Genomic DNA, 27,592 nt, shown 5'->3' on the forward strand with positions numbered 1-27,592 from the left:
CTTTCGAGAATGAAACTAAAAATTTTGAAAATTTTTTTAACTTTTGTATGGTTAGAGCATCTTCAATAAATTAGTTAAAATTAAAAGACACTTTTAATAAATGTAAGAAAAATTTAACTTTTGACTATTACATTCGTATAAATCTCTATATTGGAATAGTTATTTTTTTATTATATGGTAATAAAATAATATAAAATAAATTTGACTTTAGCTATTCACATTAAATCTTCACATTAAATTATTCATTTATTCATTATATAGTAATAAGTAATTAATAATTAAAAAATATTTAATTTTTTTTAATTTTATTATATTTTACTATTTTACCAATTTTATGTTAATTAGTAATGGTATTCTAATTAAATTATGGATTAAAAAAATTATATCCTACCTACTAGCCCAACCATGGAACCTGGAACCCAACCACACAGTCTCCCAACACATGAACCCAGCCAGCACATGAAGATGGATGTTGATAGAAAGAAATAGAGAGAGAAATAATTGATAAAAAATATATTTGATATATCAATAGGAATTTTCAAATTTAGAAAAAAATTTTAAAGTCACTGTACTTTGAAATTTAGTTAATCTATTGTGAGTATATTTTATTCTTTAATAGTAAAATACTCAATAGATTTAACTTTTAACTAATCTATTAAAAATGCTTTAATTAAACTATCTCTGAAAATGAATACTCATTTTCAATCTCATCTCATTTTATCTATTATTAATTTATTAATGTTTATAAAATGTACTATACCGAAAAAACGATGGTCTGCGCAGTTCTTGTTCTATACGGTTAGGAAAAGAAAAAAAAGAAAAAAGGATCTGACCCTTGATACTTGTTGTTACTGTATTGTACGGTTAGAATATAGTAACAACCAGGAAAATACTGGAATAAGTCAAGTCATTTGTGTGTTACTGTTCATGCACGAGCTAATATTTTATTATAAAAAATTAATATAATTATAAGTGAATCCCACCAGTGTTAAAAAAAATTATTTATCATCTATATATCACATACTCATTTTTATTTATTTTTTCTATGTTTTCTTAAAAAGTGTCTAAGGTAGTAATAAGGAGTAGCAAAAATCATTACAAAATATTATAAATGACTCCGTAAAATATTTGATAAAATGAATATATTTTAGGAATAATTATGTGTAATATTTTTTAAATAAGGTTGTGTTTTTTTTCTTATAGATATTTCCAATAACTCAACAAAATATTTGATAAAAAGAAAAATAATTACACATAATTGGTTAATAAAAGATGCAGGAAAAAAAAGCGCAACACAACCCAGGCAAACACCAAAATGTTAGGAAAAAAAGGGCTTCTACTCATCTGCCTCTTTCTCACATACACCACACGAAATATGGCTTTATTTTAGTGAAATGCATGCGTTTCAAAAAAGAGCATTGCTATTTATAAGTCTATACACCACACACTATAATTTCTTTTATTTCTTAAAAAAATTTTTAAAGATTTTTTTAGTTTTATTATTCTTAAAATTATTGAATTATTTTACTTATAATCCATATACTACACATTTGATAAGAGAATAAAATTTTAAAAAATTATAAAAAAGATTATGTGTGGTGTATGAGGTTTAGGAATAGAATTTTTCTTCAAAAAAACTCACCCATATTCGTGTGCTGTTTTTTCCCGATGTCTAAAAACGAAATATATTCACGAAATGTGTATGGTGGATAAATTGGATCTTTGGAACATGTTTCATCTCATCCAATCTCATTTTTTTCTCAAATATTATTTAAATATAAATAATTTTAAATTAATCATTACAATTTTTTTAAACTAATCATTATATATTTCCCAAATTTTCAAATAAAGAAAAATTAACATTTTCAAATCTAAAAATAAAAATAATATTAAAAAAATAATATTAAAAAAATAATATTTTAACTTTATAATATTTTTTATTCAATTTTTTATCTCTCTTTTTTCAAAATTCAATAAATACTTAATTTAAAATATCTCACTACCATTCACATATCATCTTATTATTATGTACAAAATTTTCATTTTATTTCATTTTCCAAACATCCTTGACTTGCTTGAAACGTGTTCACGGAGATAAAATTCCTTTCTTAAATATTTTACAAGTAAAAAAAATTGTTACGGAAAAAAAAAAAGAAGAAAAAAAAAAGGAGGTCCTTGAACTCAATTTAATTTGGACCTCTCCTACTTTTTATTTTATATTATCTTCGATCGTACCTATTAATGTCACGTATATACTTAATGATAACTATTTCAAATGTTTCTCATCAAATAGAAAAAAACAGGGATGAAGGTGTAGATTGTGGATTCCAACTATTGATTCATGCTCGTTGGTGAATAAGATAGCATGATAGTTAGGGTCGATCGTTCAAGACTTTAGGACTAGAGCGGTGGTGTGTTACCCGTTAGTTGCAAAAGTAATTTTTTTTTTTTTTTCTATTCACATTTTTTTAATATATTTAAATATTTTAAAAAAATAAAAAAAAACAAATCAATATATTTAAAATCACTTCCTTCATCATTAAATAAAAAATAAAAAATTCACCAAACGGTCAAATCGAACAGTACGTTTAGGACGGTAAAATAGTCTTTTTCTTAAGACTATTGTGAGAGGAGGATAGGGGATGATGGATCATACACATCAAAGACACCATACTTACACCTAGTTCTCTCTTACATTTTGCCAAAGGCCTGTGATCTGATTGGCATAACTCTCAACCTTCAAAATGAAAGTCTGAAGTTTAAAACTCCCTCCCTCAACTCAAAAAAAAAAAAGTTCTCTCTTACATTTTCTTAAGTTCAATGCTACATGCACTGATGATCGGTACCAAAAGGTGTACCATCACTGTTATTTTTTTTAAAATCATTTACATGTATTTTTTTAAATAAAAAATATTAAATATAAACGCACACAAATACTTTAATAAATAAATACTGATCGGTACACTTTATCAGTGTACTAAGCATTTTCCCTTTTATAAATAGAAAAATATACTTTGCATGTTTAAATTATCAAAGACTTTTCACCCTTTCCACTCCAAACTATCAAAGATGACATATTATACATTCAAACTACCAATCTAATAAATAATACCACCTTTTGAATGTCAATTTCAACTCAATAATAAAAGCTAAGAGTTGAGAATTGTAAGGGAAAACTCACTGTATCACAATCATTCGTGTACAAATTAGTTACTGTCAAACTTAAGGGATTGGCGTAATGGCTATGGGGTGAGCTGCATAAATTAAAAAGAAATGCTACTATGATGCATTGCTTATGCCTCTCATTTTGCTCGATATCACTATTTTCTTTTTTTTATAACTTGGCATCACTTAGCGCCATGTGATTTATTAAAAGTAAAATAAAAACTTTGTCAAGAATGAAGCAAAATTGCGTCTGAAAATATAAAAAGAAGAAGATTAATAAGCTTGTTATGTCTGTGTTTTTAATAAGCCACATAACACTACATTGTGGTACCACGTTGATGGGACAAAGTGAACGATATAACTTAGGCAGTATGGTAACCTTATTCTAAACTAAATGTCCTTGAGTTTGAAACTTTGCATTATGTTTTTGAGGCATCAAAGAGAGTTTTTCAGTAAGGAAATATTCTAGTTACAAATGGATCATACAAAAGTAATTCTATAAATTGTCGTTGTTTGATGTGGTTAGTCAGATTATAAAATTATTTTTATTGTAAAATAGATATAACAGATCAGATGAAACTACGTCAATAAATTTTTTTTATGTACTTTTTTTTTTTTTTTTTATGTAGGAGTACTTTTTTTTATAAAGTATATAGAATGTAATTACAAGAGAGTTTTCAGTGAGAGCTTGTGCACTTACAAAATCGTCCAATTTTGTTGCCTGATTTTCGGACCCAATTAAAAAGTTGAATCCGCCCAAATTAGCCGACGAGAGTCCTTACAAGAAGCTCGGATACATGGCCCAAAGTTCCATTGCATCAGCGTCTCTCTCTCCATGGAGCAGGCGGAGAAGGAAACGGTAAGAGCGGCTTCAGAGGGGGTTTCTCGCGAGTTCAAAACCCTTATCGACGCCGAGGATTTGGACTCCCTCAAGCAATTGCAGCACCTTATGTAACGTTTCTCTCTCTCTCTGTAGCTTACACAATGTGCGTTAGATTGACCATCAAAATTGGATACTTCTTTTCTAGTACCTTCCCAATCCATTTTTTTTTTTTTTTTTGTCAAATTTTTGGATTTTAACTTGTTCTTTAATCTTGCTTGTTTGTTATTTGAGCACTGAGCTGTACTCGATCCGACCACGTTTTGCACATTTCATGCCCCATGATCATTTTTTATTAAAAAGGAAAAGCTCGATGTAATCCAATCATGAATTAGTATAAGTGAATGAGAAAATTAGGAAATAACCTTTCTTGAGATTCTGAAAGTGAGGGAAGCTTCCATATAGTGTCTACACTACGCAGACACTTAAAACGTCTAAGACCCAGAGGAAGATATTGGGGCACCTTTGATGATTAGGCAATTTTATATAGCCTAGACCCCGAAAATTTTGTAGCGTAGACAGTTTTATATCCAGGCACATGTTAGAACGTTAGGCATGGTCGAAACGTTTGTAGATTTTTCAAATTGCTGTATTTCTTTTTTTCCTATTGAATAAATTTTTTCTTGGATACTTATTGTGTGCTTGGGTTGCGCCTCTCTGCCCTTTTTAATGAAATTAAATTACTTACAAGAAAATAATGGTGTAACGCGGAGAATGCCAAAACAAAATCTTGAGATAGTCTTCCACATAATGCATGAGGACTTGGTGATCTGTGGCAGAAAGGATAGATGGATGCTTAGTTTAGGCAACGGCACTGTAAGATATGATGTCTGTATGAGGACATTAGTAGGATTAGGGTGTAGTCGAGGTGACTAGAGTATGAGGAACATCTAAGGATATGGTAAAAGTCATTAAACCCGAAGGGGTTGTCCCAAGTGGAGAATGCATTGGTCTTGGGGTATCACTCCCTTCAAGGTCCAAGGTTCAATATTTCATAGGTGCAAACAATCCTTTGGGGCTATACCCCTGGTGAAAAGCCAGCGATTTAACTAGTTCCGTGTATGAAAACTTCCGAGGGTGCGGTGCACGGGACTGGGGTTTACTTTGTAGGGGTGGGTCCGAAGGGCCCTGCTTTGGAGAGGTGCCCTGACATAAAAAAAAAAAAAAAAAAAAAAGGTGTGAGTCATTATATAGATACTATGCATTTTTATACCTTCTTGTTCACATGAATCAAAATTGATGATGAAACTAAATGCCCAACTGTTTGGACAATACAAACTTTGGTTGATTGTTAAGCTTTTACTCTTAATAATTAACATTCTGAACCTAAATTAACTCTTATCTGACATTGAGGATTTTCTTTCTGCTTGAGGGACGCCCATTTATATGCTTGTGCACATGCATATATACCTTAATGCCCACGTTGAGTGTGGTTAACTGAAAAGATGCAAATAGATCATGATCCAAATACATTTGGAACAATCTCTAGTGAAAAGGGAATCTCCGAGCCATGTTTTTTATGGAAGAGAGGTTTTGAGAGCAAGATAGAGAATATAGTTGCTGGGACTTTATTTTATTTTTTGTTCAGTTTGCATATTTGTATTTTCAGGAATCTTTTAGATGAATTTAAAGAATCAATTCATTCGGAAACTTGGAAGTGTAGCTTGGGCGCTTACTTCCCGGTGCCTTATACCTAATGAATATTTAGGGTGGTTGCAGGTTTTGGCATGGACTTGAGCCTTGTGGCATCTGGTAACTAATTTTTCTCTGATGATTTTTTCATTGGTTCCCCAAATTGCAGACTGGGAAGATTGCAGGACAGCAATGCAGTACTGTCACATTTTAATGAGTATTCAGAGCATTGCTTTGATGAGGTTTCAGGGGACTTCTCTAGAAATACACGCCTTTTGAGGTCTATGAAGTCAGATCTTGATTATATATTTCAGAAACTAAGGTATGGTTAGCACTTTTTTTTTTTTTTTTCCAAGCATTTATTTTTTTTTTCCATGCTGGTATATCATCTGGTTGCTCTAATCTTACTGATGGGTGCATAATTAAGTTCCCCCATAATGGCTGATTTACTCCCGCTGCATACCTTTTATCTTTTAAAAGAAAAAGAAGCCGATACTAAGTTAATAGCTCGTACTATTTTAACTTAAGTCTGTTGGCTGTTGTTCTCAAGTCTACCAAAGTCCATTTTTGGGATCAATCATCTTTTGAAATTTAATTATATGGATCTATAAACCAAGTTTAGTTGGGCCCACTTTCAATTGAGAATAGTGGCTGCTAGGGCATATGGAAACTCTCCTCCCCTCTCTTCATGGTCGTGTAGCACCCATGTTTTTATGTTAGTAATAATGCTTCATTAAAAGCATAAAGGTGCATCCAAGAATGTAGAGTGTATAGAGTCACCTATATAGAAGTGGAAAAAGATACAAGAAAATCGTGAAAAGTTAGCTCATGAAAGTCTATAGTGGCTGTCCAAAGGGAGAGAATATTGGAAAATAAAGTTTTGAGCTCCTCCTATTTCCATGATCCTCAAAAATCATCTTGTTCATTTCCCTCCAAATACCCTAATATCAAGCAAGTAGGAACCATCTGCTTGCTGCAATTTGTGGGCTTCCTTCTCACGCTCTCCAAGAGTAAAAAAGGTCCATTACTTTTATGGGCATGATTCAAACCAAACCAACCCGTGTGAGGAAGTCATCCTATAAAGCACTAGACATCTCACAAGGGAGTAAAAGATTATCAACGTAGTCCCCATTCCTCTTGCACATGCAGCATCAATCAATCACCCCAATGAGTCATTTCTTTCAATTATTCATGGGGAAAATCTTTCCTAAAGAAGCTGTCTACTTGGTATATCATAAAAATCTTTCCTATGATATAATAAGAAGTTTTTTATTTTACCTTATCCAATCCGAATTCCTGTGGATAATGATGTTCGGAGTTCAGTTGCATATTTTCTGCTTGTCAAGTCTCTATCGTGCACAGCTTCTTATGTTTGTCTTTATCTTTTATTTATTCATGTACATGCTCCACACTGATCGAATATCTACGTAACTTTTCCATCAACTTGTAATTATGAGATTTGAAATTGTGCTGTGGATTATAAAGCAACATGTGCAAAGTCCTTTGTTTACATCGTCATAAATCTATTTCATGATTTTGATCGAAGTGGTCTTCTTTATACACTTCGCTATTGCCTCCAGATTTTGATGTACTTTGGTGCTCTCTCTCTCTATCTCTCTCTCTCTCTCTCTATCTGACACACACACACACGCAAACAACACAAACAGGAGCATGAAATCAAGGATTTTGGCCACCTATCCAGATGCATTTCCAGATGGTTCAAAGGAAGTACTTGACCGGAGACCAGACCTTGAAATGCCTCAGTAACCGTAGAAATTTTTAGCAACATGTATCATGCTAACACTTGGGAAACACAGAAAAATCTGTGTTCTTTTTTTTCAAAAAACTTTTTTTGTTGGTTGTGAATGTAACATGATTATTTGTTAAATATGTCTTCTAGGCATATGCCATCTTCAGGAGTAAACATCATTTGCCCAACTCTGACTTGTGAGAATAGCAAGTGCATGTGAAAGTCCATAAATAAAATGAAAGATGGAAAAGGAAAGGGAAGCATATGCATTACTTGTCCTAAGAACTAAGGCTGTTCATCCGGTTCCGACTCGGGAATCCGGGTATACTCGGACCGGGACCCAGATTTCAAACCTAGGCTGGAACCCGGACCTGGTTAACCTGGGTCAGAATGGACCGAAACCCGGATGAATCCAGATTTTTTTTTTTTCCCCTACATAAAGCCTTATATTGTTTATATGATATTGATGTATCATTAGAATGATTTTATAAAATAAAATAAAATCCGAATGCATACAACATACATGATACAATTCATTACATATTATATTATTTGAAATAATTTGCTAAGAATATTACAAAACACATCCATTGTTTTAATCAAATTCCAATACACAATAATAAACTACAAAGCTTGGTCTTCTGCTTTTTCATACTCCTTATCCATTATTCCTTGAAAGGTATTTTTCATCCTCATTAGTTTCTATCTTTTTACTGCGTGGATTCATTCTCTGTACTACTAGAACTCCTAAAACCATCACATGGAAGTCTACTAGACTATTTTTAAACTAACAAATGATGCTAGCATTCATAAGCAGCACATTGTTATTCAATATTTGTATTACATACTTAGATCAGAAAGTACATACCTTCAAACTTCAATTGAATTAGAAGCATCAATCACAGTGGATGCAGCTTTGGAAGCAGCCAAAACTGCAGCTTCTTCATCACTCGTGCTTTTAAATTCCTTTAACATATAGAGTAACAAAGTATCAAGAAGTAGAAGACTCCATTACTCCATATAATATATGCCAAATGAAAGAAATAGTGTACGATGCATACCTCAAAAGCTGCACTTTTGACAGCTTCAGCAGTATAATGTCAACAAATTATACAATAAAAATATTCTCAGCTGCAAATGATGGACAGTGACAGTGATTTGAGTTTGGCTAAACTTCAATCATCACGATTACAGTCCACGCAAGAGATGTATTTAGGGTGACATCTGGGTTTTGTTTCCAGTAGTTGTGAGCACATAAGGTATTAATGTTGATTGTTGAAGCTCTCATGCGCAGAATAAATATTTATTCTTCGATGCATAAGCCATAAAGTTCATAAATAACTTTCTAACTAAATAAACCCAAACTCAAAAGGAACAAATTTGGTAGTTGGTACCCACTTTATTTACTTGAAGCTTGAAAAATACCGATCAACGGGGAGGAAGAGAAGAAAAAAACATTTGATATAGCTGAGGAATATTAGCGTGCCAATTTTGCAATCAAAATTTAATAAAACTATTAAACAGAAACCGGACGTACCTCTTTGATGGAAGAGAAAAGGGAACGACAAAACAGAGCAAAAATAGAAAATCTAAAGATCTACCCATATTTACATTCATTCTTTGATGGAAGAGAAAAAAGAACGGCAAAACAGAGCAAAAATCCCATTCGACAAGTTCAAGCACAAAGAAGAGACCCAGTTCACTGAATCACCAGATCTACCCATATTTATATTCATTGTTCACAGATCGGGAGAGAGACTTACCGAAAGGGCTCCGACGAGACAGACACAGCAGCGAGAGAGAGATCAACCCCAGCCACCACATTGAGAACCTTTATGGATCTCGATAATGTAGAACAGCAGCCTCAGAAACTTGAAGAGGAGAGAAAGAGAGAGAGATGCAGTTGCGGCTTTTGGGTTTGACAGAGAGTCATGGAATGAGATATAGAAGAGGGGGCGAAAACCCTAGCAGATAAGAGTATCACGATTCACGGGTGGGGACTGGCTGACTGGGATTTGAAGAGTTTTTTTTTTTAAATATATATAAAACCGGGTACCGGATTTTTAATCCGAAACCCAGTTTCAAAACTCGGGTCCGGACTGTATAGGTCTGGGTTTTGTAATGCATGTTCTGGGCTGAAAATCGGAATCGGAACCCAGGTATCCGGGTTCCGGACGGGCCAGGAAAAAACCCGGCCTGTATGAACAATGCTACTAAGAACAGCATCAAGTTCGCGCCATATTGACGTTGAAATTGAGTCTCATTTCATATGTGCTCTCCTGTGCGGCCATTTTAACACAAGTATTATACATAGATTATTGTGCCCGTGACACTAAGGTTGAGGGCCACCTTTAGATGGCCTAAGGTATCGTTTGGATTCAAAGATGAGTTGAAATGAGTTATGAATAGTAGTGAGATAGATTGTAAATAGTAATGAGATTTGTGAGTTAAAATTACTGAATAATAGTGAATAATAGTGAAATGAGTTGAAATGGATTATGTATACAAACCGGGCCTAAATTAGTCCACTCAGGTAATGAATGACCCCTTTTTTTAAAATTCTACAATTCCTTTTTCTTTTAATAAATTTTCTTGATGCCATTTTAAACAATTTAACCAGTCATCTCGACAGAGGATGCAGGTAGTTTAGAGTAGATTTCAATTAACAGCTTAGACTGCAAAATGACATTTTCCCTATATAAATTAAAACCTTGAGATTTTTAATAACATTTTCAATTACTTATAAAAATGAATAATAATAATAATAACCAACTAACCCAATGCATTTTAGTAATGACTGCAGAAATAGACTATGAGGAACCGTTAGCAATCACAATCAGCCATTAAAAGTTAGTTCTTCATACACATCTAAGGACAGCCTGATGATTTGCTATCTAATTTCCCCCCAACAAAATCAAAAGCACCAAGTTCACCCTTCAAAGACATACAATTGAATCCCAATACACATTTATCAGAGCTGATACATTTGTTCTGGCTGTTCATATGACTTTAAAAATTTCCTCATGCAAAATGCAACTACTGTTTGTCTCAGTCACACGCATCACTTGGACCTAGCTAGGAGATGGGGCAGTTGCTACCAAGCTTGAAGGCCACGACTTACCATATACCGCTCAACTCATATTATGATTCACAATTCGAATCCAAGCGGATCATATCCATTACAACCTCTGTAAACAAGGGACATTCGGCTTGTACTTTCAGTTTACTTATGAAAAACCAGGGATTTCTCCTGGCATTGGAGCTAGTTCATTCTTGTCGAACCTTTCTTCCTCATAGAAAGAGGCACGAACCACCCTACCTCCAAAGAATCGGCCATCAAGGTCAACAAGTGCTTTGGTTGTTTCTTCTGGTCTCTCGAACTGAACAAAGATTCTGACTGCCTCATTGGGTGGAAAATTTGGCTCTGTTATCTCAAATATGAGAACCCGGGTTACCGTCCCATACTTGGCGCACTCTGATGCTACCTCCTCCTCTAGCTCATCATCAACCTCACCCGGTCCCACCTTCAAGAAGAAAGCAAAATACTTAGCCATCTTCATCTTCATAAGAGCATCACTGAGATTGAAGTTATAAAAACAACATATGTCTTTAAGACAACAACTTCTTATAATGAACACTGAGTCAACGTTTAAAATCAATTGGTATCTAAGTCATCAGTTCAGAGAGATTAAAAAGTTGTCACTCCTCCACTGCCCGCCCCCCCACCTAAAATAAAAACACCAAACAAGAAATAAGGAAAGACAGAAAAGATACAACCAATGAAACTGTCGCTGGGAAAATATATCACAGCTGCTACTGGGGTGATCCTGAACAAGGTTTTGAAACTAGGGGGCCGAAGAAAAGTTTTTTTTTTTTTTTTTTTTTTTTTTCTTACCGGTACATAAAATTTTATTAGTCATATACAAGAGCATTGCCTATGCGTGAGGGGGGCAGAAAATAAGTGCCAGCCACTGTGACCCATGTTGTATGGAGTATTCATCATTATTGTTTCCGTATCCAAAAGATCAGTAGTCAATCAACAGAAAACAAGGAAAAATTATAAAAAACAATACACACACACACACATATATATTGGGCACACAAAATGACGACGGTTTATGAACTGTACTTTAATAATTAACATTTCCCCAAAACCAAGACAAGACAGTTCTTTTCTTCTTGTAAATTTTATGAACTAAGCATGAACATTTAATAAGTTGTGTGGGAGATCCATAGAATCATTACCCAAGACATTATTGTTCACATGTGTGACAATGACAGTGACTTTAGAAGATGCCAACTCTGCTAGATAATGAAAATACACAGATGTCACTGGTGGAATATATAAAGAAATGGGCACTGATAGACTAACAATCGGTCCACAATTATTTTACCACTTTACAATAAAATAATATATTTTTTAAAATTCAAACATATCAAAATTAAATCAAAAGTCAAAGAAATCTTTTAAAAACTAATTTGTTATCATTATGTTGTACATAAGTTGTCAGCTTACCATTGTTGTAAAGAAATTACTCTATTTTCCATGGAACTAAGGCAAATATATATTGTTTGATAAGTTGGAACTAAGGCAAATATATCAAGATATCAATCCTATTTCCTACTATTTCCATTTTTCACAGCTCCTGAGTATATGTTTAAGCATGTAATATTGCAAATTAATCTATTAACTTTTTGCACATAAAAAATTCAACTTGTTTGCATGTAAATGAATTCGTTTTTTTATTATTATTATTATTTTTTTTTGTTCAATGCAATAGAAATTAAGGATTCCGTCTGGCTTCAACTATAATCATTCAAACAATATGCCCTCTTGCCTTCCATGTCTTACATAGCATATGCTAGTCTCAACAAGGTTATAGAATAGGGATAAATAATTGGAGGTACATAAGTTCACAACAAATAATCTTATGAATATGCCAAAAGCAATGATTACAAATAGTAGTATAAGATCTGATTTTTTTTAATGTTGAAAACACATGTAAATCTAATTAAAAATGCTATCGATAATGCTTTGTCCACATTATTCAAATTCGCAATACCTACTACAAGGGAGCAATTTTTGCAACCCCTGGATGACCAATTATATCAATAGCTGAGAGTCAGAGAAAGCATTCAAGCTTAGAATCATACATTTCTAATTGCTGAAGAAATAGCCTTTTATTCTTCATAGGCCAAGCATTTATTTTTTGATAACTATTTATTTTCTTTCTTCTTTTTTCATTTTATTTTTATGCAACTCACTTCTAATCTGAGATACCATTCCTGCCCTCTTCCCGCAGTCTATTTTTAATTATGGGGCAAGATGTCCTACATAAGTTGCAGGATGCCAAGAGGATGGGGGACGACCATTTTACAAAGTTAACATCAATGGATGAAGAATAGGTTGAATCCCAAGTAAATGAAAGTTAATCTAATGGAAGAATCAAGAAAGGATGAGGGTTCTAGTCGAACTACTTTTTCTGGTCATGATGACGAAGAAATGAAATTTGGGTTGGGCAAAAGGGTTTTAGTCCAACCTAGCAAGAATGCTAACCCAACCCTCCCTCTTTTTACTAACCCTCTTCTTCCTAAGCAACGCTACAAAAATCCTTATCTCAAATATCATCATAAACAATAGCTTGCCAGCACTATGTATCAATGGTGGCATGGTGCTACAGATTCACACCTAAGCACGTGAGAACAACATGAATATCCTATGAAACTACGAATTATCTGCCTATGACCAAGATAAATTCCATGGTGTCTGGCTAGGTAAAGGAATTGTCTACGTGTTGACCATTAAGATTACTCTGGACCAGTCAATAAACCTATAGTTTGACAATAGACAACACTTGTTGACAACTGCAAATATTACCTTGACACAAAATTGTGAGCAAGTGTACCCTATGAAGAAAAGATATGGTATCTGGAACCAAAAAACTAAACATATTATTATGACTGAGGGTAATATTTAAACTACAATTATTTTATCAAGAGATCGCCCCTTAGAGCATCATAGTTAAAAGTACTTTCTGACATAGATAACTGTTTTCTTGTTTACTTTAAAAAAAATGTTTCTTTTTTTCACATAAGTAACATTAAATTAAAAACTGCAACTGCTAGGGGCACAACTCATGTACGTAGGGTGTATTCAAAACAGAATACCTAGTTAAGGAAAGGAACGGAAGGAGAACAATAATTATGAAAACCTACAAAAGAAAAGCAAGTATTGTTGTGGGCAGTTCTTTGACCATACAAATATTTGAGCATAGAGGTTTTTAACTCTAGCAATGTTTCTCCCAATCTTCAAAGTTGCAAACATTACATTCCTTCCAAATACTCCACATTATGCACAAAAGAGTCATCCTTCATATCTCTACACTAAGTTACTTCCCAGCTTACCTCTCCAAGCAGCCAATAACTCTACCACCCATTGAGTCATCACATTTCAATCCCAAAAAGTTGAAAGATCAAGACCCACAAGGCCCTCACTATTTCACTATGAAGCAACAAATTTTGAGGCAGAATCAGAAAACTTAATTTGGGGAGCAAAACTATAAAAATACTTTTTTGTGGGGCAAAATTAGTTTGTATACAGACTACCTTATAAAAAACCTTAAAAAGTCATTTTTAAGGATTTTTTTTAAAGACTATACTTGGGTCCACCCCCAAACAAATGGTTGATACTTCCGCTTCGTCATATATATTAACTGTTTTTTTTTAAGTAAATGATATTATTAAAAGCGATAGGCATAGCCCAAGTACACACGATGGTATACGAGAGATAAGATTTATCTAGGTCGATATATTTATTTTATTTTTTTTAAGTAAAAATATTATATATATCAGAAAGGAATAACCAAGTACACTGATGTATACAAGAGAACACCTTGCCCATTGACCCCAATGACCCAAAAAACCCGTGAAAAACAACCCAAAATACACTAAGCCTAACCCCAACCCCTTGTTTCCCACAGAACTAAAACACTACCCAAAAACCCAACCCCAATCTCTTATTTCCTCCTTTAGAACTAAAATTTCACAATGCCCTCCCTTTGGACTTCCCTCTAGTTGAGCATCTAGGTCGATATATTAACTATTACACACTATGAATGACCCGATGAGACTTGGGGCTTGTTTGGAAAACACATCTCATCTCATCTCATCTCAAAATTTCTCATAAATGGGTCCTTTTTTGTCTGGATTTTCAGCGAGTGGTACTTTATTTGGGAGCGTCAATGCATAATCTTCTCTTCGCCAATGACACCTTAATTATTTGTGAGCCGGACCCAAATCAAATTTGTTTATTGAGAGCTCTCTTTACTTTGTTTTGAAGCTGTTTCCGGTCTCAAGGTGAACTTGGCTGAAATTTTGGGTTGCAAGGTTTCTTCTTTGCCTATGAAGTACTTTGGTCTTCCCTTGGGAGCTTCTCATAAATCCAAGGTAACATGGGATGGTGTTCCCGAAAAAATTGAGAATAGATTGGCTGGTTGGAAAATGATGTATCTATCTAAAGGGGGAAGAATCACTTTTATTAAGAGTACGCTATCTAACCTCCCTACGTACTATCTTTCTTTATTCCCGATTTTGGCTGGTGTTGCTAATAGGATGGAAAGATTATTCCGTGCTTTCTTGTGGGGTGGATTGGGAGATGAGAAAAAGTTTCATTTGATTAAATGGGACAAGATTTGTACCCCCTATCTTGTGGGGGCTTCGGGATTAGAAATTTGAGCATTTTCAATAAGGCTTTACTTGGGAAATGGTTGTGGTGGTACTACCAAGAAAGTGACACTTTATGGAGGACCGTGGTTGAAGCTAAGTTTGACAGCATCAAGGGAGGCAGGATATCTAATGAAGTGCGTGGATCATATGGTGTGGGTGTATGGAAATCTATTAGGAAGGGCTTGGAGGATTTTATTCGTAGTTTCAAATTTGTGGCGGGGGTGGAACAAGGGTCAGATTCTAGGTTGATGTTTGGTGTGGTGATGTTGCTCTCAAGGAGGCCTTTCCTTCTCTTTTTAGAATTGCACTGCATAAGGATCTGTTGCAGATTACATGGACTCTTCGAATGGCCTGCTGCAGTGGAATGTATCATTTATCAGATCAGTTCAAGATTGGGAAGTGGGAGACATTTTTTACTTCTACAACACCTTGTATGCATTGAGTTTGGAGTGTGGTGTGGAGGACAAACTGCTGTGGATACACCCCAGGAACAAAAACTCCTCAATTATATCTTTGTACAATGCTTTGTCTACCCATCCTTCTACTACTTTCCCTTGAAAGCGCATTTAGAAGTGCAAAGTGCCCCTAGAAGTTGCTTTTTGTGGTTGGCTGGCCTCTCACGGGTAACGTCTAACCACAAACAAGCTGAGGAAGATGCGGCTTTTTCATAATAGATTGGTGCTTCATGTGCAAAAGGAATTACGAATTGAAGGACCATCTACTTCTCCATTGTGATGCGGCGAAGGCTCTATGGGATGAAATCTTTGCAAGGCCAGACATTGCTTGAGTGATACCAAAGAGGGTGGTGGATCTTTTGGCTTGTTGGTGCGGCATATGGGGAAATCGCCAAGTAGCAGAGTTTTGGAAGATGGTACCCCTATGTCTTATGTAGTGTATATAAAATGAAAGGAATGGAAGATGTTTTGGAAATAGAGAACGCTCATTGGGGGGATTAGAGACCTATTTTTCCAATCTTTGTTACTTTGGGCTAAGGCTATTGTATTAGATGGGGTTAATTTTAATGACATGTATGCTTCTTTCTTTGTTCGTAGGCTATAATTAGGTATTTCTCTCTTGTATACCACTTGTGTACTTGAGATATGCCTAATTATGAGGATCAATCAATTTTCCTATTTATCAAAAAAAAATTCTCATAATTTTCTTCTCAAAGACACACTTTTTAATTTCAAATCTTTAACTTTTATATCTAATCATTACAAATTTCTCAAAATTCCAAACAAAACACCAACAATAATACTATTTTTTAAACTTCAGGACAAAAATTATATTAAAAAATTATATTATAACAATATTTTAACTTTATAATATTTTTTATTCAACTTTTCCTCTCATTCCCAAAACCCAATAAAACATTTTAACCTAAACCATTTCACCACTATTCACAAACTATTTCGGTACTATTCACAAAATTCTCATCTCGCCTCATTCTCCAAGCATCCTCTTAATGCAAGAAATAAGCAGCACAAAAAATTGATATAAATTAACGCAGGAAGTGAATCAGAAACCAAAAAGAAGCTTGAAAACAACAATTACTCATAGTACCAACTAAAAAGTCGGTTTTATTAGCATTGGCGTTAATTAGAAACAACCACAATAAAAAAATCAATCAAATATATGATAAAATCCTTCTTAAGATTCGCACATTTGTTAACCATAACCTTTTTGTATCTTCACCGAAAATATGCATCTAAGATGCCCAGAAAAATAAATGAAATAAATTGAAGCTCCAAACGTTCCAAACCAAGCTTCCGTGAGAAGTTAGATAGATATGCATACCATGTTTCTAAGCAGCAAAACGCGCGTGGGGGGGCCATTAATGTTGACGCTCTTCGCCTTCTTATCCTGCTTGGTCTCACTAGCGTTTACAATCACTCCAGCCCTGCGGTCCGTCTTCTTGGCCATCAAAGGAGTAGTAATACCCTGTTCTTGTTTTCCAAGACCTTGCCCCTCCTTCCACCCCATCTTCGCCATCATCCTCTGCGCCGCAGTCATTTGCCCGCCAGCACCAACGCCCAAACCAACTGTCTCCGACTTCCCAATTGTAAATCCGTCTCCATTACTCGGCGGAGAGGGCGACCTTGGCATTGCTCCACTCATTGCTGCACGCCTTCTCCATGCTTCCTCACCCGAGATGTTCAACCGCGAATCGTCATAATCCCTCTCCCTTTCCCTCTCCTCCCTCTCCCTGTCCCTCCTCTCCTTCTCCCTCCTCTCCCTCTCTTCCTCTTCCTCTTGCCGCCGCCTCTCGAGCTCCCTCCTCACCTCAGCCTCCATCGCCTTCCTCTTCTTCTCCCTCTTGTACTCCTCATAGTCATTGGGCCTCGCCGGATCGTACTCCTCTATCACCGTCGAAGTCACGCCAACCAATGCCGGTTGCGCCACTCCATCCGGTATAACTGACACCGAAGTCAGAGGCGGCGGCGCAGGCGATGACAAACCGCTCTTCGCAGCCGCCGACGAATTAACGACCTTGGGCTTGTTCTGGGACTTTAAAATCGTCTGCGGGGCGAAGATCGAAGAGGTCTTGCGGAGGGTCGGCGGCGCCATCTTGGCACTGCTCGACCACACGTTGGAGTTGCTGGGCTTCTCTTCGTCCGCGGAAGACGGTGGAGGGAGGTCTCCATACAACCCACCTAGCATTTCGACACCTGCGCCCCTCTCTCTTTCTCTCTAGTAAGTTTCAGATCGCTGAGAAGCCTAGAATTCCAATCCAATCTACGCTGTTAAATGCGATAAGTTGATAACCAATTGAGAGCTAAAAAGATAATAATTTAGAGAAAAGTCGAGTTTTGGGGTTTGAATAAGGGATTTTGTGTGGCAATGAGAAGGGGTTTTGAATCGAATTGGTGTTAGTTTTGGGATCGGTTGAATTAGGGTTACTCTTTGTATTTTGTTTCTTACGGCGATACTGGTGATCGATTTGTTTGTCTTTTTGGTAAATTCATACGTTTTAGCTATGGTTTTACTTTACCGATCCCATTTATTTTATAATAACAAAAAAAAATTTGGCCTACTTTTTAACTATGATTTTACTTTTCATCTACTTTTCACTATTATTTAATATTTTATCATTATTTTTTCATTACTATTCACAAAATACCTAATAATACTTCACTACCCAAACATAATCTTAGATGAAAAATATTTTATAAAATTTTTAAAAAAATTAAAAATTAAAATTTTATTATAAGATAATTTTTATTTTTTAAAAATTACTAATTTGTCAACTCTCTGGTTTTTTTTTTTTGGCCTGATCAACGGTTTGGATAGTGAGAAGAGATGAAATGATTTTAGATAAAAATTAAAAGTTGAAATTATTATAATATTATTATTATTTTAAGATTTAAAAATATTAAATTGTTTAGAGTTCCACTTTGGAGCGGTACCGACCGGTTTAGCCTTTAGATCAACAACCAATAAAATCTTGACATGTCAGATTTATACACTATAACACAATGAGGATTACTACATTAGAACATCAGTACATATACTCTACGTCTTTTACTTATTTTTTGCTATACCCGTTGCAGCTATCGCCGCCCTTCCTGTGTGTTCACGCCATCAGCCTACTCCACAACCACCCACAGCCATTTCAACGCCGGCAGCAGCCACGTATAGCCATTCTGACTCCAACGGTAGCAACCCGATGCAGCCACAACCACCCACAACCATTTCGACTCCAAAGGCAAGCAGCCCAATGCCAACCAGTCAGCCGCCTGCCACCACCATCCGTCGGCACCCACAACCACCATGCGGCACCACAGTCGAAAAACTCTAAATCCATAATCCATCTAAATTTGACGAGGGCGAGAGAGAGAGAGGGAGAGAGAGAGAGAGAGAGAGGGAGACCACCACGCAGTTTGACGAGGGTGAAAGAACAGAGAGGGGGCTTCAGTGCGAGAGGGAGAGAAGGGTGAGAGTCAGACGGTTAGATTTTTTTTTTTTTTTTTATTCGGTGTGTTGCGTCCCATTATTAGTGAAATGGGTGGGCTACATAGCCGGCTCTTATTGGAGGCTATTTTCAGCCCAAGAACAGATGTACCGACTTGAAGATTTTCTCAATTGTTTATTATATTTTATGTGAAAATTTGTAAAAATTATAATGATGAGATAAGATGGGTTGATATGATTTTAGTATCCAAACCTAGCCTAAGGTGATTGTGAAAACATTCTCCTATACTCCTACTATAGTCTATAGGTTATCTTAGATGTATTTTTTCATTTTTCTTATTTGCTTGCTTGGTCAATTCACATGCACTATAGATATCTCCATTAGTTAAAAATCTTAAATATTATAAAGTTGGCGTATAGAATATATCATCTATATCAACTAAATAATAAGATTTAATTTATAATATTCAAATTTTAAAATTTATATTTCAAATCAAATTATACCAACTACTAATGGTTTCCTTACCGCAATATGATCCACTCATGGCTTCTCGTTGACCATTTTCAAAACATACACCATACCATCAATTTTACACTGGGGTTAATAACAATAGTCACATATAAGAAAATGTTGATCTTACTCAAATCTCTCCAATACTTCTCATACTTAGTCACCATGCTCATTGTCATATACCACGGCCTACTTTGATCACTCTCGCACATTTCATCCAATTTTTCTTTTACCTTACACACTTGTTGACAATATTCATTATATGTAATGTATAAAGACCCAAAAAAAAATCTTTGTGACCTCGTAGAAAAGCATCATAATTCTACAAAAATCCCTATTACATCTCAGTCATCATCTTTAGGCTTGTCCAATCTCTCATCATCATCATCAAAATGTTTGACATATTACATGTCTTTGACACCCAATAAGTCAAATGCCTTTTTATACTCTTGGAACGCCTCCAACATAAAAAAAGGTTAAATTCCACATTTTATGAAAATCAAGACACAACCTCTTGTTGCATTTAATACTCGCAACCCTCACAACAAATTGAATTTATCAAGTCTAGTCTGTGAAGATCCATAAACATCAGTGCACTTTTAACTCTTGCAACCAAATCATTCATATATTTCAAATCGTCGATTACAATAATATTTGAGAAATGTGCAGCACATCTTACATGCAAACACTTACCACTAATGATTGATTTATTGTCTTTTCTAAGCTTATTATTAAGATACTCCAAAGCAATATCATTAAAAGAGGCATTGTCAACCGTTATTGTCACAATCCAGTTTAACTCTCACTCATTTATTATGGTCTTTCCAACAGTCTCATCATTGTGATTGTCAATTAAACAAAATTTGAGATTTTGTTTTTGTTTAATGCCAATCAAAATCTACAAAATGAGCCGTCAAAGACATATAATTCAAATTTTAAATTGGTGTCCATATATTGGTGGTGAGACAAACTCTCTGACCTCTCATTTTGTTTCTCAACAATTCTCTAAGTACACCTATAGTGTAATAATATTATTTCCCACCATGTGGCGAAAATGAAGGTTAAACCTAGGTTCCGAATACTTAGAATATGCTTGAAATCATTTACCCTCCACATATCAAAAGGGTAGCTTGTCTATTATGACCATACGAGTTGGATGTCTCATACACTCATCTAGATTATACTTTGCATACTCCTTAAACATTACCCCCACCACTCTAATCCGTTATTTTTTCAAGTCCAATCTCTAATATAAATTAACTCATTTATTGTAAAGAACGTCTAATTGGATTTTTTTTACATTGTTATTCTAAGTGGATATTCAATTGGGATGTACCATATCTTTCGTAGTGGCATCTATACACCTTACCACAATGGTTTCACTTAGCTTGTGGGTCATTAGGGTCACCACCCTCTAACTTGGTGAAATGAGTCCGCATTTTCAAATATCCTAACAAAAATTATATTATAATAATATTTTATTTGACTTTCAACAAAACATTTCATCTAAACTGCATAACCAAACGAGGCCTTACTATCCTGGAGTTTAGGGATGAGATGTTTTTTTTTTTTTTTTGAGTAACTCAATTCCATTCTATTAAACCAACAGGATACAAGGAGGGAGATCCCCCAACATTACAATATGATCATAAATGGAAAGAGCATCTTTTGCTAACAAGTGAGCCATAGTATTGCCATTTCCCCTAACATGAGAAACCTCTCACTTGGCAAAATTTGTAAGAAGCTGTTTTGCCTCACATACAAACATACTTGCACTATTATAGTCTTCTTTATCCATTCTAAAAGTATTGATAACTTGTAGAGAGTCCCTCTTCAATAATCACTTGAGATAGACCAAGCTCCATACCAAACTGTATTGTTTTAAGGGCTCCAAATGCCTCTGCTAGTAATGGATAAGGGAAGAGATGTTTTTTGGTCCTCATGGTAGCAACGGTTTGACCAAAGTTGTCCCTAACTGCTACTCTCACTCCAATTACTCATTTGGCCTTGTCTACTATACTGTCCCAATTCATCTTAAGCCAGTTTGATGGAGGAGCTTGCCAATCCTCAACCGAGATACAAGTCTGTCCACAATCCTGGCTAGAATCCTCCTCATTTAGCATATCCAAGATACCTCTTGCTTCCTTCACAACAACATTCAGGTGAGCAAAAGAACCTTTAAAAATAAGGTTGTTCCTTCTCCACCATATCTTCCTGGCCACCACAACAAACTCTTTAATGATTTGGCTGTACATGGCCACCACAATAGGGATGAGATGTTTTGGGGATACCCAAAGTGGTGTCATTTTATATAAGTATATTATATATATGTGGTTAGATGGGAGAAAGTACGGTCGGGACTTCGCCCTCGCGCATTTTGCATCTGATAGACGAGGTCCTTATCGGGCCCAAGTAGGGGCTGGAGGCAGTGGAAAGGGTGTGGGACCCTCCGCCCACCCCTACTTAAATTGATCACCCACACATTCTTACTGCTTTAGTTCCCCTCTCTCGTGCTCATTTAATCAAGTCCCGCTACTTATAAGTTGATGTATAAACACAATACTCATAATAGAATCTATTCTATAATATTGTAAAATCATAAATATTTTTTTATGATTGTTGACATTTATATTAATAAGAGTAATTCTAAATATAGTATTAAAGAGTACATGTTCCACTCAATTGATTTTAAAAAAGTGGGGCTTATTATAAAAAATCAATTTTTTCATGTGAATATCGTGTGTCTCACTATTTTCTTAAGATATTAAGCAGAATTTATATTCTCTAAAATTGTATAATCTATTTTCCTATTAACATGCGGCCTTGTAAATTATTTGTATTTGTATTTTTATTTTTTTTTAAAGAGGTAGGTACACAAGAGCTTGGCTTGTTTTTTTTTTTTTTGACAAAAGAGCTGGGCTTGTTGGAATGAAACTAGGAAGGATAATAGTAAAAAAAAGGCCTTCTACCTTGTACCCAATGGGCCAATGCCCTTTCCCCTTTTGCTCTGGCATTTCCCTTGTGGTTTATCTAATAATTATTTTCTTAAATAAAGCAGTGGACACATGTCATTGTCCTGCTTATTACAATGTATAATTAATACCATTATCTTGTTCCTATGAATATAATGGAAAGAAAAGAAAACAATTAGAAAGGCAAAAAGCATTTGTGATGCCGTTTCAAAGCAAGTGGACAACAAGTATCCAACGTTAAAACCAACTTGCACCCTATGAAACAGAACTGCGGCGGATACCCAAAATAGCTGTTACAACCTCATTATCTTGTTTTTGAATATTTTTGAGTAATAGATTCTATTCTTTTATTATTAAAAAAATATTTTTGAATAATAGATTTTTTTTTAAATAAATATACGAAACTTGCATATATTATGACCGTATCTAGTATTAATCATATATATATATTTATATAAAGCGGTGCTACTCTGTCGCCTACAAATGCCCGCTCATTATGCCGCCTAGTGTAAATTGTACTTTTTTTTAAAAAATTTTTAAATATGTTTAAATATTTTTAAAAAATAAAAAAAATATAAATACACTAATAGTCACTTCTTTAACTATTATGAAAAAAATAAAAAAAATAAATATATAAACGATCAAAATGAGAGAATAAATCGAAGAAACATAGTAGTATTATTCATTTATATATAATAAAAGTTATTATATTTTAAAGTTGACTTGTAGAGTACAATATTCACATAATTTATATGATAAAATTTGATTTGTAAAATTTAAAATTTATATTTTAAATCATATGATGTCATAAATATTTTATTAAATTTGTTATGGACGTAGACTTATAAATAAATAATTATCATATAAATTAACAAAATAATATAAAATATTTTGTTAATTTATACGAAGAAATTAACTTATCCGTATATATAAATAATATATTTATATATTTTTTCAGACCTACGACACTGCGTTCTCTATTCTTTTTTTTTTGGCCAATTACTCTCTCGAGTCTCGTCCCTCAAGCCTGCGATTGCAGCTGCTGCTTCTTCTTCTTCTTCTTTTTTTTTTTTTTTCTTTTTTTTTTTTTGGGTTTCTCTATTTATTTCTCTTGCGCCGTGAGGTGGATTTGATCCAATCCAATACGCAAGTTATTCAGATTGTTCGGGTTTCGTTTCGATCGTTTGCTGCGCTCTCGTCGGTCGGCTTTCGCTGAATCCGAGATTTTTTGGGAGTTTGGCGAGACGGCTGCGCTAGGGTTCCCGAGGCCGCAGATCTGAGTCCGTTTCGTTCCGTGGAGGGGATTTCACCGTAGAATTCAGAATGTTTTGGCGTATGGCGGGGTTGTCCACCACGTCTCCTGTGAGTTCTCGGATCGGGGTTTTGTTATATTTCGTCCATTCTACATGTACACGCAATGCATATTAAATTGAATGACATATTGCTAATTGTTGTGGATTGGGATAGTATTTGTTTGACTGTTGATAAAATGTAGGATGCGATTTATAAACTGAATTTGTGCATTGAATTTATTTGTTGTTTTGGACCAAAAAGCAATCCCGAGTTCATAACTATTTTGTTCTACCTTCCCTAATCTGGGCAATAGATTAAAAGAAATTCTATTCTTTGTGTCCCTATCTTTCCTGAGTTTCCTCAACACTTGATTAGGGATTATCGATATTTAAAGCTTTTATTAAACTAAGTTAAATTGACAGTCTGAATGTGATGTAATGAATTTCTAAGCGAACCTCTCTCTTTCTCGGAGTGACACCACAATTTAACAAATTGAGAGAAGAATGCAAATCTATGTGTAAATAATCTATTCTCAAATTAGAAGGGCTAGAAATGGACGGGCTGTATAGTTTGGAATTTTGTGAAGCACTTATGTGGATTCCATAAACAAAGCCATCGAAACAGACCATGCAATATGTCAATTTGAAATACATATGAATTTGAAATCTTGAACGTTCTTAATTTCCAGCCTTCCAAAACATGGAATCCCATACATTGTTTTAGACCCGTCCTTTCTAAGAATCATCAAAAGTTTACACCATATCTTGATTTTTTTTATAGGTACTGAAATAGAAGTTCATTTTCAAATATTAATATAAGTACATAAAAACAATGTATATATCTTGATAAAACTAGCATTTTCTTTTCAAAATTTTAGATATGTATCCAATTTCTGTCGTATCCCTGCATATATGTTGGATATAATATATGATATGTTTCTTTTTTTTTTTTGATAAGTAATCAAGAAGTTTTATTCATATTAATAGGCAAAGCCCAAGTATACAGGAAGTATACATGTGAAATACCTATCTATAATGTACAACAAAAAGAAGAAAGCCATGGACATTGAGTCCATTACAAACAATAGCCCCCACCCAAGAAAACAAAGTTTTAAAGAAAAAACGTTTGAGCTCCTCCATTGTTCTCTCTTGGTTTTCGAAGCTTCTATCATTTCGCTCTTGCCAAATACACCAACACATACATATAAGGACCATTTTCCATATTGCTGCAACTTGTGTGTTTCCACGAAGACCTCTCCAGCATGCTAAAAAATCCACCAATCGACCGGGCATAACTCATGATAAACCAAGTCCTGTAAAAAAATCAGCCCACAAGGTCCTGGCCACCTCGCAATATAGAAACAAATGATCAACAGATTCGCCATCTTTCTTGCACATATAACACCAGTCTAATACCACTAGTCGACGTTTCCTTAGATTATTCATGGTAAGAATTTTGTCCAAAGCTGCTATCCAAACAAAAAAAGCTGCTTTTGAAGGGGCTTTGGTCTGCCATATGCTTCCATGGGAATGAGAGCTTGCCCTGATTTGATAAAACTCTGTGAAATGAATGGACCGTGAATCTACCTTTTTTAGAAGGGCCCCAAAGCATTCTATCCATCGTACCCTCTGTCAAACGTACTGAATACAAAGCCGTATAGAATTCTGAAATGACCTCCATCTCCCAATCATGGGCTGCCTTAATGAAATCCACGTTCCATTGAGGGGAGCCATTAGAAAAGGCCAAAATGTCTACTATCGCTGCATCCTTTACTCGTGCTAACTCAAAAATGGCAGGGAAAGTGTCTTTAAGATAGCGTTCACCACACTATTTATCATACCAAAATCTGACGCGAGAGCTATTGCCCACCCCAATATGTATATGTCTCCTGAAAGTCTCCCAACCCTTCCTAATGTTTTTCCACAACCCTACCCCATATGAACCCCGTACCTCTTTCGAGCACCAACCGCCCCATGCTTCCCCAACTTGTGCATCAATGATCGACTTCCACAAAGCCCCCCTTTCTTGTTGGTACCGCCACAACCATTTACCCAATAAAGCTTGATTGAATTTAGTCAAGTTATGAATACTCAATCCACCCCCAGAAACTGGAGTTCATACCATGTTTCAATTGACCAGAAGGAACTTGAACTTGTCCCCCAAACCACTCTACAAGAAATCACGTTGTAGCTTCTCAATACGGTTGGCAATCTTTGCTGGGAGTGGGAATAGAGACAAAAAGTAGGTGGGGAGATTAGAGAGAGTACTTTTGATCAATGTAAGCTTGCCACCTTTGGATAAATACAACATCTTCCAAGATGCCAGCCTACGCTCCACCTTTTCAACCATAGGATTCCAAATCTGCTTTGATTTGAAGGAGGCACCCAATGGTAGTCCAAGATACTGAAGAGGTAAAGAGGATACCTTACATCCCAAAAGAGAGGGTAGAGTTGCCACTTCAGGAACATTCCCCACAGGCACCATCTCAGACTTTGACAAGTTAACTTTCAAGCCCGAAACCACTTCGAAGCAAAGAAGTAGGGCCCTCAAAGATTGGATATTTTCCAGATTTGCTTCACAAAATATAAGAGTATCATCAGCAAACAGCAAATGAGAAATATCAAGTGAGTCGAAATTACCATTCCCCACCTAGAACCCATGAAGAAAACCACCTTCCTCAAGCCCTACAATCATCTTACTGAGGGCTTCCATGACAAATAAGAATAGTAATGGAGATAGCGGATCTCCCTGTCTCAACCCACAAGAGGAATCAAAGAAGCCCGCTGAAGAACCATTCACCAAAATAGAGAATTTTACTGTTGAGATACAAAACTCTATCCATTTCATCCATCTCTCTCCAAAACCGCATCTTGCAAGTAAATAGAGTAGAAATTTCCAGTTAACATGATCATAGGCTTTTTCCATGTCTAATTTGCAGATTAATCCAGGTTCCCAAGATTTGAGGCGTCCATCCAAAACTTCATTTGCAATTAGAACCGAGTCTAGAATCTGTCTACCTTTGACAAATGCGTTTTCTGGCTTGGAAATTAACTTTTCCATCACCGTACTTAGTCGATTTGCTAGCACTTTGGAGAGAATCTTATAAACTCCTGTCACAAGGCTAATAGGACGATAATCAGGCACATCCACTGACCCCACCTTTTTTGGTATGAGTGCTAAGAAGGTGACATTGAGGCTTCTTTCGAAACTAGCATAATCATGAAACTCTCGAAAGACCCGCATAAGATCACCCTTGATCACCTCCCAATAGGTTTGAAAGAAACCCATAGTAAAACCATCAAGGCCTAGAGCCTTATCACTAGCCATACCACAGACAACTTTGCGTACTTCTTCTTCTTCAAAAGGCCTCTCCACCCTGCACACTGTTCGTCTAAGACTGAGAACGTCAACCCATCTACTAACGGTCTCCAAGATTGTTGTTCGGATAGAAGATGTTCATAATACTGTACTAAGTGCTCCTCAATACTTGGTTGATCCGAGAAAACTGCACCATCAATCATCAAAGTATCTATAGCATTGATCCTCCAACGTGAATTAGCCACCCTATGAAAGAACTTTGTACATCTATCTCTCTCCTTCAATCATAGAGCCCTGGATTTCTGTCTCCAAGAAGTCTCTTCCATTAGTAACACTCGTTCAAGATTTGTAGCTACCTGACTCTTGTGAACTTTTTCAGTCTCATTAAGAATTCTTGCCTCTAGGCCCTGTAATTCCTCCATAAGGGAGCGTTG

The 27,592-nt window shown here is 35.3% G+C and overlaps 3 protein-coding genes and 1 long non-coding RNA gene across 7 annotated transcripts in view; 2 read left to right on the top strand and 2 right to left on the bottom strand.

Moving 5' to 3' along the window:
• Window positions 1-3,834: 3,834 nt before the first annotated feature.
• On the top strand, window positions 3,835-9,792 carry LOC121268501 (kxDL motif-containing protein 1-like). Of its 3 annotated transcripts, XR_005941174.1 has the most exons (4): window positions 3,836-4,116; window positions 5,847-5,999; window positions 7,578-7,705; window positions 9,641-9,792. XR_005941174.1 is itself a non-coding variant. In XM_041172812.1 (3 exons), the coding sequence occupies exons 1-3, from the start codon at window positions 4,001-4,003 to the stop codon at window positions 7,645-7,647; spliced, it is 339 nt and encodes a 112-aa protein (XP_041028746.1). In that variant the 5' UTR covers window positions 3,835-4,000; the 3' UTR covers window positions 7,648-7,709. The 3 variants fall into 3 exon arrangements, 2 of the variants coding, with proteins under 2 accessions (XP_041028746.1, XP_041028745.1); XM_041172812.1 differs by lacking the exon at window positions 9,641-9,792 and having other exon boundaries at window positions 3,835-4,116; window positions 7,578-7,709; XM_041172811.1 differs by lacking the exons at window positions 7,578-7,705; window positions 9,641-9,792 and adding an exon at window positions 7,345-7,565 and having other exon boundaries at window positions 3,847-4,116.
• Window positions 7,926-8,801, bottom strand: LOC121268503. Its single transcript, XR_005941175.1, has 2 exons — window positions 8,296-8,801; window positions 7,926-8,174 (listed from the first exon to the last, which is right to left on the bottom strand). It is a non-coding gene; the product is annotated as an uncharacterized LOC121268503 (long non-coding RNA).
• Window positions 9,793-10,245: 453 nt separating the features above from the next.
• LOC121267810 (DNA-damage-repair/toleration protein DRT111, chloroplastic) lies at window positions 10,246-18,090 on the bottom strand. The gene is made up of 2 exons (XM_041171875.1): window positions 16,950-18,090; window positions 10,246-10,951 (listed from the first exon to the last, which is right to left on the bottom strand). Exons 1-2 carry the CDS (start codon window positions 17,811-17,813, stop codon window positions 10,655-10,657), a joined length of 1,161 nt encoding a protein of 386 aa, XP_041027809.1. The 5' UTR covers window positions 17,814-18,090; the 3' UTR covers window positions 10,246-10,654.
• Window positions 18,091-23,514: 5,424 nt separating this feature from the next.
• LOC121266868 (serine/threonine-protein phosphatase 6 regulatory subunit 3-like) overlaps window positions 23,515-27,592 on the top strand; it is a 36,038-nt gene continuing 31,960 nt past the window's right edge. For both annotated transcript variants that reach the window (XM_041170711.1, XM_041170712.1), the window contains exon 1: window positions 23,515-23,909. In XM_041170711.1, the coding sequence (XP_041026645.1) occupies window positions 23,871-23,909 (39 nt within the window). In that variant the 5' untranslated portion in view covers window positions 23,515-23,870. The remainder of the gene's footprint in view (window positions 23,910-27,592) is intronic.

The sequence above is a fragment of the Juglans microcarpa x Juglans regia genome, chromosome 5S (genome assembly GCF_004785595.1).
Source record: "Juglans microcarpa x Juglans regia isolate MS1-56 chromosome 5S, Jm3101_v1.0, whole genome shotgun sequence".
Taxonomy (NCBI): Eukaryota; Viridiplantae; Streptophyta; class Magnoliopsida; order Fagales; family Juglandaceae; genus Juglans; species Juglans microcarpa x Juglans regia.